General features: G+C 39.7%; 1 protein-coding gene and 1 non-coding gene across 2 annotated transcripts in view; one reads left to right on the top strand and one right to left on the bottom strand.

Moving 5' to 3' along the window:
• The window catches only part of CUBN (cubilin), a 264,785-nt gene that overhangs the window by 37,410 nt on the left and 210,795 nt on the right, over nt 1-16,580 (bottom strand). The window contains exon 59 of the mRNA XM_027559850.1: nt 14,533-14,750. Coding sequence (XP_027415651.1) covers nt 14,533-14,750 — 218 coding nt within the window. The remainder of the gene's footprint in view (nt 1-14,532; nt 14,751-16,580) is intronic.
• Nucleotides 13,775-13,846, top strand: TRNAC-GCA. The gene has a single exon. It is a non-coding gene; the product is annotated as a tRNA-Cys (tRNA).

The following is a 16,580-nucleotide window of genomic DNA, read 5'->3' as shown; positions in this document are numbered from 1 at the left end:
TTATATTCCACATACTTGTGCTAATTCTTTACCATTATGCCATATGTGCAAAGCTGATATGATAGATGTGATGTTTGTCAACATTAGAAAGATAATGGCTTTTTACTGTATGTGTGTATATGTATACACAGAAATATAAGTATTACTTAAAATATAAATACTACAAATATATATTATGTATAATATATTTATGATATAAAATATATTCATATAAATATAAAATTTTGCTATAATACATTATTTATAAACAGTATATTTTAGTAAAATATATATTTTCCTTTCCTTCTGATAAGGAGGAAGCAGTGACTCTTACTACAATATTTATATAGTAATAGTAAATTAAACTGGCAGTTCAGATGGTAAAGAATCTGCCTGCAGTGTGGGAGATCTGGGTTCAATCCCTGGGTTGGGAAGATCCCCTGGAGAAGGGAATGGCAACCCTTTCCCATATTCTTGCCTGGAGAATCTCATGGGCAGAGGAGCCTAGTGGACTATAGTCCATGACAATTAATTGCAAAGATTCAGACACAACTGAGCGACTAACACACTGACATTAGTAAATTAAATGCTCTGTTTAGGACTAGGTACAATTTGGAAAGCAGGCAAAGTCAAATGAGAAGATGAGAATGAAGAAAAATATCAATAGTTCTCTCTCTCTAAAGAGTGAGGAAAGAAATGACTTGCTTTTGAGAAAACTCACCCCCAGAATCTCTTGTCATCCTGAGTGTGTTTACTGATCTATGTGGAAACCATGTGGGCAGATGAGAAAAAGGATGAATTTAGGAGACAGTCCTACCTGATTCCAAGGTTGGCTTTACTTCTTACGAATTCTTTGACTGCAAAGTACTTAATCTCCTAACTTCTCTTTTCCTCCCTTCGAAAATGGGATAATCCATTCTGTCTCATGGGTGGTTGTGAGGATCAGATGAGAAAACCCATGCAAAGCACCTCTTGTAGAAGCTTAGTGACAGGTGGACAACCAGGACCTCTTCACCTGGGAGTGAGCTGAAATTAAAGCTCCCACACAAAGGTAACAGAACAAAGAGAAGAATATAGTCCCTGATAATGTTTTATCTCAAAACAACTGATTTACAACCAAAGAATCTTCTTCAGTGTTTATGCTGACCAGGCATAAACAAGACAGTCTGCTTGTATGTTCCTGGAAATACTATATCAAAGCCAGGACCAGTGAATAAGGATAATGATTATTACAGGAAACCTATGCTTATAAATAATTTAACCCCAAACACCCAGTTGTCTGATGAGGTGTGCATTTTTAGAAGGGCTGGAGCAGTTTTGGATATGCAGAATAACTGTTTGCTAGCTTCTTGTTTTTTTCAGTGCTTTTCAAAGTGTTATAATTTACTATTAACTCAATTTTATCACTGAGATTGGTTTTCACAATGCCATCTGGTTTTATTTTCCCAATGACAACCCTATCCTTCAAGGGGCAGCAATATGATCATTCAAGAGGCGGGTGGAGAGTGAGAACACAGACTGATATTGGAATACATTTTAATAAAAACCTTTCCCTTTTTTTGGCTGATCCGGCTTTGGTATGGTTTTGGTGAACTAAGCATTTGGTGGTTTCTTTAGCATATTTCCACATCCAGGGCTCAGCAAAAACCCTTGTCAATAAAACCCACAAAGGAGAAACCTTGCCTTTGACATCATCTCCCAAGAGGAACCTAATCACCAGTGAAAGCTGCAATACTTAAAAAGAGCAGAAATAAGCTTAGTTGAGCTTTCTGCAAATGGGTTTACAGTTTCAGCTCATCTCATTGTCAGACTTCATCAGAGGGAGCAAATGACTTTAAGAGAACAGACAAACAACACTGCTTTCGTGTAATATCCCCATTACTGCTAAACCGAGGGTTACCTAAGTAGTGGCTTACAAAGTTATTCACTTAGTAATTCAACTACCTTATTGTAATTGTACTTTTAAAAGTAATGTCACCTGGCAGCTAATATCAGGCTGCTGCTGCTGCTGCTAAGTCGCTTCAGTCGTGTCCGACTCTGTGCGACGCCATGGACTGCAGCCTACCAGGCTTCTCGGTCCATGGGATTCTCCAGGCAAGAACACTGGAGTGGGTTGCCATTTCCTCCTCCAATGCATGAAAGTGGAAAGTGAAAGTGAAGTCGCTCAGTCGTGTCTGACTCTTAGCGACCACATGGACTGCAGCCTACCAGGCTCCTCCATCCATGGGATTTTCCGGGCAACAGTACTGGAGTGGGGTGCCATTGCCTTCTCCCATCAGGCTGCTAGGGAGGACCAAAGAGACACAGAAACATTGCTAGTGTCGCTAAATGTTTTTATTTATTATTATTATTTTTTAATGTTTAGCCATAGAACTTTAGAATGCCTCTCAAAGTCCAAACTTAACACCCAAACTATGAAATTTACAAATAACTAGAAGCAAAAATATGAATTTGAGATGTTGTTACATTTGCCTCCTTGTGGTTTTATTTTCCATCTTTGGGGCCCCAGACTGTCATCAGCTTTCTGTGTATACCTTTCCATCTCTCCTGTCCTCTCTTACAAGTTACTCTTGTTCAACTGCCTCAACTTCTTCCCACCACTGCCACCTGTTTTCTTGCAGCACATCTGAGAGACAGTTTCCAAATATTAAGGAGTGAGTGTGAAGTTGCTCAGTCATGTCCGACTCTTTGCGATCCCATGGACTGTAGTCTACCAAGCTTCTCTGTCCATGGGATTTTCCAGGCAAGCATACTGGAGTGGGTTGCCATTTCCTTCTCCAAATATTAAGACAGCAGGTAAAAATCAAAAGACCAGACACACATGACCCGAGTGCTGAGTCTGACCTAATTAAGGATGAAAGTCATCCAGGTCACTACCCCGAGTAATAGCAGAACTGTCTGTACCACGACTCCATGTTGAGAATGAGATGAATCTAGATATAATATAATGTATAACACATACATAGAATACATAATGTAATGTAACTTTACATTATCCATCTATTCTTTAATTCATTCATATAGCCAATATTGATAGAGTAACAGCTATGTGCTAGGTGTCTGCTGGGTGTGCTAAGTCGCTTCAGTTGTGTCTGACTCTTTGCTATCCTACAGACTGTATGTAGCCCTCCAGGCTCCTCTGTCCATGGAATTCTCCAGGCAAGCATACTGGAGTGGGTTGCCAAACCTTTCTCCAGGGGATCTTCCCAAGCCAGGGATTGAACCCGTGTCTCTTTCTTCTCCTAGATTGGCAGGCAGGTTATTTACCACTAGCCACCCAGGAAGCCCAGGTGTCTGCCAGGCTTTGGAATTTTATTGGAATTTAGCTTCTGATTTTGGCGTTAAGTTATAAAACATACTTTAGGGTTTGCTGGTTAGATTTAAGTGCATGGTGAATATAAAAGAACATGAAATAATTGCACCCAGGAGTGCTGTTGATAATAATAACCCTATCTCCCCTCCTCTGCCTTAGAGAGAGAGTGGGGTAGGTCATAGAACCTTATAGAAATTCAGAGCTTTAATATTACTTTCTGATATATATCAGTCCTCTTTGACATCTCAGGTACTTTACAGAAATTACCTACTGCATCCCCATCAAATTCTTGAAAGACAGAATATAGTAATAATTCAAGTTGATCTTATTTTAGTGGATAAAAGCTGAACATAGTCACTAAACTTGTTTTCTTAAGTAATGTATTCTGCAGCACTTTAGCATGTACTGACTATGGTGCAACACAGTCAGTATACATACTTTGAATCACTGATTCTCGTGCCTAATGTGATGAGCATGTCAAAAACAGACTGACTGGACAGTACTCTGGTGTGAGATCAGTAAAATAAGAAGAAAAGGGGGCTTTGATGACTTAAAAGCATATCTGTGGATCTGAAACATTGGGTGAGTGACTTAGGTAAGCACAGCCAGGGTGGAAGCAAACCCTGGCGATGAAGGGGGGGCAGAACTAAACAAGCAGAAGTGGACAGAATAATGGATACTCATGAGTGTCAGCTGTGCCCTGTGGGGTTTGCCCACTTCAGCACAATCCATAGGACTGATGCCTGTTTAAAGTTCATGGGATTACAGACACCACTGACAACTGGATGAAAGATTTGTCTTCTTTCCAGAGAAAGGCTCAGATCTGCAGATAATTTCAGATATCCACAGATCCCAGGAGCTCAGGATGACTAGGTCCCTGGTTATCAGTTATCCAGAATCACTTATTCATGTAGAGTAGGACTGATGGGGAAAGTGAGAAGGCAGGTGTCCTTCACAGGAAAGTGTCAGCCCCCGGGAAGGGCTGACTTTGTTTCCTCCTTACCTTCCACTCCATGCAAGTGGCCCTTCATAGCAGAAGCTCCATTAAAGAGGAGACCCAATTTTACCACATAATTCATTAGCAACAAACCAGGGGGATATTTCCCTCAAATTTGTTCTGACCTATTAGCAATATAAATATAACACGTGTACAAGGAGAAGTTACCTAATGATTACAAAATTGTATGAGTCGGCACTTAACTGACTTCTGGAAAATTATAGCAGATTTATATAAAGTATTGTCGAGTGTTACTTTGGCCACCTCATGCGAAGAGTTGACTCATTGGAAAAGACTCTGATGCTGGGAGGGATTGGGGGCAGGAAGAGAAGGGGACGACAGAGGATGAGATGGCTGGATGGCATCACTGACTCGATGGACGTGAGTCTGAGTGAACTCCGGGAGTTGGTGATGGACAGGGAGGCCTGGCGTGCTGCGATTCATGGGGTCGCAAAGAGTCGGACACGACTGAGCGACTGAACTGAACTAAACTGAACTGATTGTCAAGTGTGGAAGTGAAATAGCAAATTTGTAAATCTCTAGGGTTTAGGTCAAGATGAACGAAAGTGAGCTGCTGCTGACTAAAATGGCGTCCATTTCACATCAATTATTTATTCAGGGAAAACACTGCTTTCCAGGCTAAACCAACAGTTTTGGAAACAAAAATACGCTGTCCCATCCATAAAGTCATTTTTTTCTCTCTTTACAGAATGCTCAGGGCAGTTTGAAATGGATGACACTGAGGTGAAAAGTGCATCTTATTAGCCAAGCTTAAGATTTTTATCTAGACCTGTAGTGAAAATATCCTATAAACCCTAGAATTCATCATACCCTTAATGGTTCCTCTCCCTTTTCCTCACCAGAAACAACAAAAACCAAATCAAACTGAAAGGCTATGCAGAGCAAACAGTGAATTTATATGTACGGTCTTGAAAGGTTTTTAAGATCAAAACAGTACAAAATTTTAATACTCAGGTGTTCAGTAAAAAAAAATAAAAAACCGAAGATGGCGGAGGAGTAGGACGGGGAGAACACTTTCTCCCCCACAAATTCATCAAAAGAGCATTTAAACGTCGAGTAAATTCCACAAAACAACTTCTGAATGCCGGCAGAGGACATCAGGCACCCAGAAAAGCAACCCAACTCTTCGAAAAGAGAGAGAAGAAATACAGCTCCATCCACCAGAACACCGACACAAGCTTCCCTAACCAGGAAACCTTGACAAGCCACCTGTACAAACCCACACACAGTGAGGATACGCCACAATAAAGAGAACTCCACAAACTGCCAGAATACATAAAGGACACCCCAAACTCAGCAATTTAAACAAGATGAAGAGACAGAGGAATATTCAGCAGATAAAGGAACAGGATAAATGCCCACCAAACCAAACAAAAGAGGAAGAGATAGGGAATCTACCTGATAAAGAATTCCGAATAATGATAGTGAAATTGATCCAAAATCTTGAAACTAAAATGGAATCACAGATAAATAGCCTGGAGACAAGGATTGAGAAGATGCTAGAAAGGTTTAACAAGGACCTAGAAGAAATAAAAAAGAGTCAATATATAATGAATAATGCAGTAAATGAAATTAAAAACACTCTGGAGGCAACAAATAGTAGAATAACAGAGGCAGAAGATAGGATTAGTGAATTAGAAGATAGAATGGTAGAAATAAATGAATCAGAGAGGATAAAAGAAAAACGAATTAAAAGAAATGAGGACAATCTCAGAGACCTCCAGGACAATATTAAACGCTACAACATTCGAATAATAGGGTTCCAGAAGAAGAAGACAAAAAGAAAGACCATGAGAAAATACTTGAGGAGATAATAGTTGAAAACTTCCCTAAAATGGGGAAGGAAATAATCACCCAAGTCCAAGAATCCCAGAGAGTCCCAAACAGGATAAACCCAAGGAGAAACACCCCAAGACACATATTAATCAAATTAACAAAGATCAAACACAAAGAACAAATATTAAAAGCAGCAAGGGAAAAACAACAAATAACACACAAGGGAATTCCCATAAGGATAACAGCTGATCTTTCAATAGAAACTCTTCAAGCCAGGAGGGAATGGCAAGACATACTTAAAATGATGAAAGAAAATAACCTACAGCCCAGATTATTGTACCCAGCAAGGATCTCATTCAAGTATGAAGGAGAAATCAAAAGCTTTTCAGACAAGCAAAAGCTGAGAGAATTCTGCACCACCAAACCAGCTCTCCAACAAATACTAAAGGATATTCTCTAGACAAGAAACACAAAAACGGTGTATAAACTCGAACCCCAAACAATAAAGTAAATGGCAATGGGATCATACTTATCAGTAATTACCTTAAACGTAAATGGGTTGAATGCCCCAACCAAAAGACAAAGACTGGCTGAATGGATACAAAAACAAGACCCCTACATATGTTGTCTACAGGAGACCCACCTCAAAACAGGGGACACATACAGACTGAAAGTGAAGGGCTGGAAAAAGATTTTCCATGCAAATAGGGACCAAAAGAAAGCAGGAGTAGCAATACTCATATCAGATAAAATAGACTTTAAAACAAAGGCTGTGAAAAGAGACAAAGAAGGTCACTACATAATGATCAAAGGATCAATCCAAGAAGAAGATATAACAATTATAAATATATATGCACCCAACACGGGAGCACCACAGTACGTAAGACAAATGCTAACAAGTATGAAAGGAGAAATTAACAATAACACAATAATAGTGGGAGACTTTAATACCCCACTCACACCTATGGATAGATCAACTAAACAGAAAATTAACAAGGAAACACAAACTTTAAACGATAGAATAGACCAGTTAGACCTAATTGATATATATAGGACATTTCATCCCAAAACAATGAATTTCACCTTTTTCTCAAGCGCACATGGAACCTTCTCCAGGATAGATCACATCCTGGGCCATAAAGCTAGCCTTGGTAAATTCAAAAAAATAGAAATCATCCCAAGCATTTTTTCTGACCACAATGCAGTAAGATTAGATCTCAATTACAGGAGAAAAACTATTAAAAATTCCAACATATGGAGGCTGAACAACACGCTGCTGAATAACCAACAAATCACAGAAGAAATCAAAAAAGAAATCAAAATTTGCATAGAAACGAATGAAAATGAAAACACAACAACCCAAAACCTGTGGGACACGGTAAAAGCAGTCCTAAGGGGGAAGTTCATAGCAATACAGGCACACCTCAAGAAACAAGAAAAAAGTCAAATAAATAACCTAACTCTACACCTAAAGCAACTAGAAAAGGAAGAAATGAAGAACCCCAGGGTTAGTAGGAGGAAAGAAATCTTAAAAATTAGAGCAGAAATAAATGCAAAAGAAACAAAAGAGACCATAGCAAAAATCAACAAAACCAAAAGCTGGTTCTTTGAAAGGATAAATAAAATTGACAAACCATTAGCCAGACTCATCAAGAAACAAAGGGAGAAAAATCAAATCAACAAAATTAGAAATGAAAATGGAGAGATCACAACAGACAACACAGAAATACAAAGGATCATAAGAGACTACTATCAACAATTATATGCCAATAAAATGGACAACGTGGAAGAAATGGACAAATTCTTAGAAAAATACAACTTTCCAAAACTCGACCAGGAAGAAATAGAAAATCTTAACAGACCCATCACAAGCATGGAAATTGAAACTGTAATCAAAAATCTTCCAGCAAACAAAAGCCCCGGTCCAGATGGCTTCACAGCTGAATTCTACCAAAAATTTAGAGAAGAGCTGACACCTATCCTGCTCAAACTCTTCCAAAAAATTGCAGAGGAAGGTAAACTTCCAAACTCATTCTATGAGGCCACCATCACCCTAATACCAAAACCTGACAAAGATGCCACAAAAAAAGAAAACTACAGGCCAATATCACTGATGAACATAGATGCAAAAATCCTTAACAAAATTCTAGCAATCAGAATCCAACAACACATTAAAAAGATCATACACCATGATCAAGTGGGCTTTATCCCAGGGATGCAAGGATTCTTCAATATCCGCAAATTAATCAATGTAATACACCACATTAACAAATTGAAAAATAAAAACCATATGATTATCTCAATAGACGCAGAGAAAGCCTTTGACAAAATTCAACATCCATTTATGATAAAAACTCTCCAGAAAGCAGGAATAGAAGGAACATACCTCAACATAATAAAAGCTATATATGACAAACCCACAGCAAACATTATCCTCAATGGTGAAAAATTGAAAGCATTTCCTCTAAAGTCAGGAACAAGACAAGGGTGCCCACTTTCACCATTACTATTCAACATAGTTTTGGAAGTCTTGGCCACAGCAATCAGAGCAGAAAAAGAAATAAAAGGAATCCAAATTGGAAAAGAAGAAGTAAAACTCTCACTATTTGCAGATGACATGATCCTCTACATAGAAAACCCTAAAGACTCCACCAGAAAATTACTAGAACTAATCAATGACTATAGTAAAGTTGCAGGATATAAAATCAACACACAGAAATCCCTTGCATTCCTATACACTAATAATGAGAAAACAGAGAGAGAAATTAAGGAAACAATTCCATTCACCATTGCAACGGAAAGAATAAAATACTTAGGAATATATCTACCTAAAGAAACTAAAGACCTATATATAAAAAACTATAAAACACTGGTGAAGGAAATCAAAGAGGACACTAATAGATGGAGAAATATACCATGTTCATGGATTGGAAGAATCAATATAGTGAAAATGAGTATACTACCCAAAGCAATTTATAGATTCAACGCAATCCCTATCAAGCTACCAACAGTATTCTTCACAGAGCTGGAACAAATAATTTCACAATTTGTATGGAAAAACAAAAAACCTCGAATAGCCAAAGCGATCTTGAGAAAGAAGAATGGAACTGGAGGAATCAACCTACCTGACTTCAGGCTCTACTACAAAGCCAGTTATCAAGACAGTATGGTACTGGCACAAAGACAGATATATAGATCAATGGAACAAAATAGAAAGCCCAGAGATAAATCCACGCACATATGGACACCTTATCTTTGACAAAGGAGGCAAGAATATACAATGGATTAAAGACAATCTCTTTAACAAGTGGTGCTGGGAAATCTGGTCAACCACGTGTAAAAGAATGAAACTAGACCACTTTCTAACACCATACACAAAAATAAACTCAAAATGGATTAAAGATCTAAACGTAAGACCAGAAACTATAAAACTCCTAGAGGAGAACATAGGCAAAACACTCTCTGACATACATCACAGCAGGATCCTCTATGACCCACCTCCCAGAATATTGGAAATAAAAGCAAAAATAAACAAATGGGACCTAATTAACCTTAAAAGCTTCTGCACATCAAAGGAAACTATTAGCAAGGTGAAAAGACAGCCTTCAGAATGGGAGAAAATAATAGCAAATGAAGCAACTGACAAACAACTAATCTCAAAAATATACAAGCAACTCCTACAGCTCAACTCCAGAAAAATAAATGACCCAATCAAAAAATGGGCCAAAGAACTAAATAGACATTTCTCCAAAGAAGACATACAGATGGCTAACAAACACATGAAAAGATGCTCAACATCACTCATTATCAGAGAAATGCAAATCAAAACCACTATGAGATACCATTTCACACCAGTCAGAATGGCCGCGATTCAAAAGTCTACAAATAATAAGTGCTGGAGAGGGTGTGGAGAAAAGGGAACCCTCTTACACTGTTGGTGGGAATGCAAACTAGTACAGCCACTATGGAGAACAGTGTGGAGATTCCTTAAAAAACTGGAAATAGAACTGCCTTATGACCCAGCAATCCCACTGCTGGGCATACACACTGAGGAAACCAGAAGGGAAAGAGACACGTGTACACCAATGTTCATCGCAGCACTGTTTATAATAGCCAGGACATGGAAGCAACCTAGATGTCCATCAGCAGATGAATGGATAAGAAAGCTGTGGTACATATACACAATGGAGTATTACTCAGCCATTAAAAAGAATACATTTGAATCAGTTCTAATGAGGTGGATGAAACTGGAGCCTATTTTACAGAGTGAAGTAAGCCAGAAGGAAAAACAGAAATACAGTATACTATCGCATATATATGGAATTTAGAAAGATGGTAACAATAACCTGGTGTACGAGACAGCAAAAGAGACACTGATGTATAGAACAGTCTTATGGACTCTGTGGGAGAGGGAGAGGGTGGGAAGATTTGGGAGAGTGACATTGAAACATGTAGAATATCATGTAAGAAACGAGTTGCCAGTCCAGGTTCGACGCGCGATACTGGATGCTTGGGGCTGGTGCACTGGGACGACCCAGAGGGATGGTGTGGGGAGGGAGGAGGGAGGAGGGTTCAGGATGGGGAACACATGTATGCCTGTGGCGGATTCATTTTGATATTTGGCAAAACTAATACAATTATGTAAAGTTTAAAAATAAAATAAAATTTAAAAAAAAAAATAAAAAACCACTAAACATACTTAAAATTATTCTTTAAATATTCCCAAGTGGCTGATGGCATTTATACATGAAGAAGAGGTGAGAGGGGAACTTCCCTGGTGGTCCAGAGGCTAAGATTCTGTTCTACCAATGCAGAGGGTGCATGTTCGATCCTTGGTCAGGGAACTAGATCCTGCATGCTACAACTAAAGATCCCATGTGCCACAACTAAGCCCCAGTGCAGCCAAATAAATATTTTTTAAAAAGGAAGAGGTGATGGGCATGCAGGGGTAGCACATGGCTGGTAAGCAATGAAACCACATTTCTGCTCTCTGCGTGTAAACCTTCTCTCTGTGACCAGAGGAAAACAGTTATTGACTGAAAGTGTCCAGTGTTTATGGGTACGCAGGGGCTTTGATGGAAAAGGCAATGGCACCCCACTTCAGTACTCTTGCCTGGAAAATCCCATGGATGGAGGAGCCTGGAAGGCTGCAGTCCATGGGGTCGCTGAGGGTCAGACACGACTGAGTGATTTCACTGTCACTTTTCACTTTCATGCATTGGAGAAGGAAATGGCAACCTACTCCAGTGTTCTTGCCTGGAGAATCCCAGGGACGGGGGAGCCTGGTGGGCTGCCGTTTATGGGGTCGCACAGAGTTGGACACGACTGAAGTGACTTAGCAGCAGGGGCTTTGACAGTGCATGATTTTTCCCTCTGCACTACTTCAGTTCAGTAAAATCACATAAAGTCCCAAAATGTCTTTTTGTGGCTGAGAAAAAACATCATAATTCATGAGGTTAGGGAACACTGACTAAGCTTCACGCAGGTGACAACCATATAGAGTGCTTTAAGAGGACTTCAATGATCATGTGAGAATATATTAGGAAAAAGAAAAACAATTTGAAAGCGGGTAGAATGAGCTACGGAGAAGGCAATGGCACCCCACTCCAGTACTCTTGCCTGGAAAATCCCATGGACCGAGGAGCCTGGTAGGCTCCAATCCATGGGGTCGCTAAGAGTCGGGCACGACTGAGCGACTTCACTTTCACTTTTCACTTTCATGCATTGGAGAAGGAAATGGCAACCCACTCCAGTGTTCTTGCCTGGAGAATCCCAGGGACAGAGGAGCCTAGTGGGCTGCCGTCTATGGGGTCACACAGAGTCAGACACGACTGAAGCAACTTAGCAGTAGCAGCAGCAGAATGAGCTATGCAATTACATGTCATTTGATTCTAAAGTCTGTGCTAAAGGTATGGATAGATGAGTTCTTTTGTGCAAAAAAGCTCCAAAGGAAAGGAAAGTTTTTTTTTTTTTTTTCCCAAAATAGCCTTCCGTGTTTTGTATGCCATTTCACTTAGGCAATTCTATTAAGGAAATGAATGCTCCCTGTCTACCCATAAGACTTGCTTTCAAGTTATTGTTGATACAGCTAAGTAGGGTTTCTGATTTTCTGATTCCATTTGTCACAATGTCTGCGTTTTATTGGGAAGACTTCAAAACACAAACGTCTAATTGCTTCCCTCGAGAAATGCATGACAAAAATCACATACCAAATGTAAAGAAGGTGAAGGTAAGCTCTGATTGCTATCAGAGGCATGAAGAAGGTTTGGCACAACATGGGGTAAACAGAAAGAAAGAGTTTGAACACTGAGGTACAATTCTTATTATAGAAAACGCCCCAGGTCTCTCTGAGTAGTCACAGTAAGTGATTTGTTTTGTGAGCTTTTTGTTTTTAGAACATTGATCACTTCTATCTTCAAAGTGAAGAATGAGAACACTTCCCAGAATCAGATATAAATGACCTTAGACTGTGCCACTGATGCTACAAGTACAGATAAACAGAGAACTGGTTAGCTACTTTATATTTTAATAAACTTAAACTTCTAAGCTAAAATGGATAACCAACAAGGACCTACTGTATATTTCAGGGAACTCTGCTCAATGTTATGTGGCAGCCTGGAATGGGAGGGAAGTTTGGGAGAGAATGGATACATGTATATGTATGGCTGAGTCCCTTCACTGTTCACCTGAAATTATCACCACATTGTTAATTGGCTATGCCACAGTACAAAATAGGGTTTCCCCAGTGGCTCAGATAGTAAAGAATCTGCCTGCAATGCAGGAGACCTTGGTTAAAACCCTGGGTAAGGAAGATCCCCTAGAGAAGGGAATGGCAAACCACTCCAGTATTCTTGCCTGGAAAATCCCATGGACAGAGGAAACTGATGGAGTCACAAAGAGTTGGATATGACTGAGCAACTAACCCTTTCAATACAAAATAAAAAGCTTTTTAAAAAAAGTTCTAAGCTCATATTTACAGATAATTATTTCTCAGAAGCAGTGCTATTACAGGGGTGCTATTTTTGATTGAGCCTCTCATCTGGATTTCTCTTTTACCTTTAAAGGGCTCCCTGATTACTACCTTGTGCCCAAATTGCTTCTCAAGCTTCAATTTCGTCCTGTATTTCTCCATTTAGATATCTCATAGGTCTTCCAACCCAAAATGATCCAAACCAAATATAATATTTCTTCCCTAAACCTCAGCCTCCTAAGGCACCACTAACTAGTGAAAGAAAGTGAAAGTGTTCGTCGCTTAATCATGTCTAACTCTTTGCAACCCCACGGACTGTAGCCTGCCAGGCTCCTCTGTCCATGGAATTCTCCAAGCAACAATACTGGAGTGGATTGTCATTTCCTTCTCCAGGGGATCTTCTCAACCCAGGGATCAAACCTGGGTCTTCGACATTGTAGGCAGATTCTTTGCCCTTTGAGCCACTAGGGAAGCCCCTACTAATCAGCGAGCTACCCACAAAAAGTCATTCTCAACTCATGTCCTCATTAATAAGCATCAACTTCCCAACACTGTACTTCCAGAGTATTCTACCTTCTGAGTATCTCTGAAATTTTTCACCTTTCCTTCTGTTTCTATTCACCCTGTGTTAGTTTGAGCTTTCAACCTTCCTCATCTAGAATTCTGTAATGAGCTTCTTCCTTTAGAGGTTAATGAGTCCTCGGAGTCTTTCTCAGTTTCCTGGATAGCTCAGTTGGTAAAGAATCTGCCTGCAATGCAGGAGACCCTGGTTCGATTCCTGGGTCAGGAAGTCTCCTTGGAGAAGGGATAAGCTACCCTCTCCAGTATTCTTGGGCTTCCCTGGTGGCTCACATGGTAAAGAATCCACCTGCAATGTGGGAGACCTGGGTTCAATCCCTGAGTTGGGAAGAACCCCTGAGGAGGGATAGGCTACCCACTCCAGTATTCTTGCCTGGAGAATCCCATGGACAGAGAAGCCTTGTGGGCTACAGTTCATGGGGTTGCAAAGAGTTGGACACAACTGAACGGTTAAGCACATAGCACCAAGCCTTTCTCTACCCTGCTACCACTATGAAGCTTCTAGAAGCAGAGTCTAGACATGCATTACTTAAAATTCTCCCAGGTTCCTCACCATTTTAAGGATAAAGTCAACGCAGGCCACAAGGCCTTTTTTTTTTTTTATCTGGCCCTTGCTACCTACAGGCTCAACTCCCACTATTTTCATGGGTGATAATGAGACTCAAGTCTCATTTGAGATACTGCTGTAAACAGACTTCATCTTTAAATAGTAGAGAAACACATTTGTTGAGTCATTTTTTTTCACTCAACGTACCTTATATGTAATTTTTAATACCAAAATTTTATGTGACATATTCCTCTAAACTTAAATGAAGAGCAACTTTAGGCAGGTGAAAAAAAATTAAAGCAGAACAGTAACAGTTATAAAAAACAGATTTACAGGTCCAAAATTCTTACCCAATGTCTGCCGGAAAGTTATCCTCCAACCTCTTGCTGTTTGAATTGAATCTGTCTTGAACACCAGGAACATACTATTATTGCTGCTCCTAATATTTGGTGGAAGGTTGGAGCCACAGAATTGGCCGAGAAGGGGATCGCTGATGTTAGAACCATCGTAAACTGCCAAGTAGTCTTCAGAGCAGGAAGCCGAGGGAACCACATCAAAATCATTGAACCTGTGAAATGAACCTGGTTAATAGCGATGTTCTCTGTACTTCCATTAAATTATAGCTTTAGCTCTTATTTTTTTAAAAAAAGATAGGACAAAGGTTAACAAGCATCCACGATTCACTTGCTAGGAAACATTAGAAATAATATACTATTTTACTGATCAGTTCAAAAGTTTAGAGGAAATTTTTTGAGAGACTAGAATATGGCAAATAGATGGGGAAACAGTGGAAACAGTGAAAGACTTTATGTTTTGGGGCTCCAAAATCACTGCAGATGGTGACTGCACCCATGAAATTAAAAGACGCTTGCTCCTTGGAAGTAAAGTTATGATCAACCTAGACAGCATATTAAAAGGCAGAGATATTACTTTGACAATAAATGTCCATCTAGTCAAAGCTATGGCTTTTCCAGTAGTCATGTATGGATGTGAGAGTTGGACTATAAAGTTGAGTGCCGAAGAATTGATGCTTTTGAACTGTGGTGTGGGAGAAGACTCTTGACAGTTCCTCGGGCTGCAAGGAAATCCAACCAGTCCATCCTCAAGGAAATCAATCCTGAATATTCATTGAAAGGACTGAGGCTGAAGCTGAAACTCCAATATTTTGTTCACCTGATGCGAAGAACTGACTCATTTGAAAAGACCCTGATGTGGGAAAGATTGAAGGCGGGAGGAGAAGGGGACAACAGAGGATGAGATGGTTGGATGGTATCACCAACTCAGTGGACATGAGTCTGAGTAAACTCCTGGAGTTGGTGATGGACAGCGAGGCCTGGCATGCTGCAGTCCATGGGACTGCAAAGAGTTGGACACAATTGAGTGACTGGACTGAACTGAACTGATGATAAGCTTTTGGAATACACAGATGAGTAAGACACAGCTCTGGATTTCCAGGATTTTATAGTCAAGGACATAGTAAGTCTCTTTGACATTAAGCTTTGACAAGCTGAACTGATACTCATTTATCATTTGAGCAACACTTTAGTTTCCCAGTCTCATTAAAAATATGGTATTTACTCTGCTCCCTTGTTACTTTTGTGACATCAAGTGGTACTATTATCCTATTCTTTATTTATGGGAAGGATGCTAATATAACAGGGTGGGAAAATGCTGGTTTGAGAAGCAGAGCTTCATTTTCATTCTTACACTCTATTTCTTTTAAAACAGACTTTATTCTAAGGTTAAATGAAGCTATATATAACTAAAACCAAACTAGGGTACCTGGGATAAGTAAGTGAAGTCACTCAGTTGTGTCCAACTCTTTGCGACCCCATGGACTGTAGCCTACCAGGCTCCTCTGTCCATGGGATTTTCCAGGCAATAGTACTGGAGTGGATTGCCATTTCCTTCTCCAGGGGATCTTCCCGACCCAGGGATCGAACCCAGGTCTCCCACATTGTAGACAGACGCTTTACCGTCTGAGCCACCCAGGAAGACCTGGCATAAAGAAGATGCTAAAAAAAAAAAAGAAAGAAAGAAAGAAAGAAAAGGAAAAGAACAGACCCAACAAAAGATTATTATTTCTGTGATTTTGAAAACCAGGAATATGAAATAAGTTATTCCTCAGAAAAAAAATATAAGAAACCAATGGTACAAAAGAATGAATTAAATTCTCTTGCATGTCACTTTACTGAGGTAAGCAGTAATTCACATTTCAGATCACTGTAGTCATCATGGGCATGTTACCAGTCATCCCAGCTCTAGACCTTCCTGACATTTATTAGGATTGTCTTTTTGTGACAAACACTAGAGGTCTGACGTGGCCCTAAGAGATATTTTGGCCCCAGAAATGTAAACAGTTGTCATGCATATTCCTTTTGGAAGAAGTTCTAAGAAC

The sequence above is a fragment of the Bos indicus x Bos taurus genome, chromosome 13 (genome assembly GCF_003369695.1).
Source record: "Bos indicus x Bos taurus breed Angus x Brahman F1 hybrid chromosome 13, Bos_hybrid_MaternalHap_v2.0, whole genome shotgun sequence".
NCBI lineage: Eukaryota > Metazoa > Chordata > Mammalia > Artiodactyla > Bovidae > Bos > Bos indicus x Bos taurus.
This window is presented reverse-complemented; position numbering and strand designations above follow the sequence as displayed.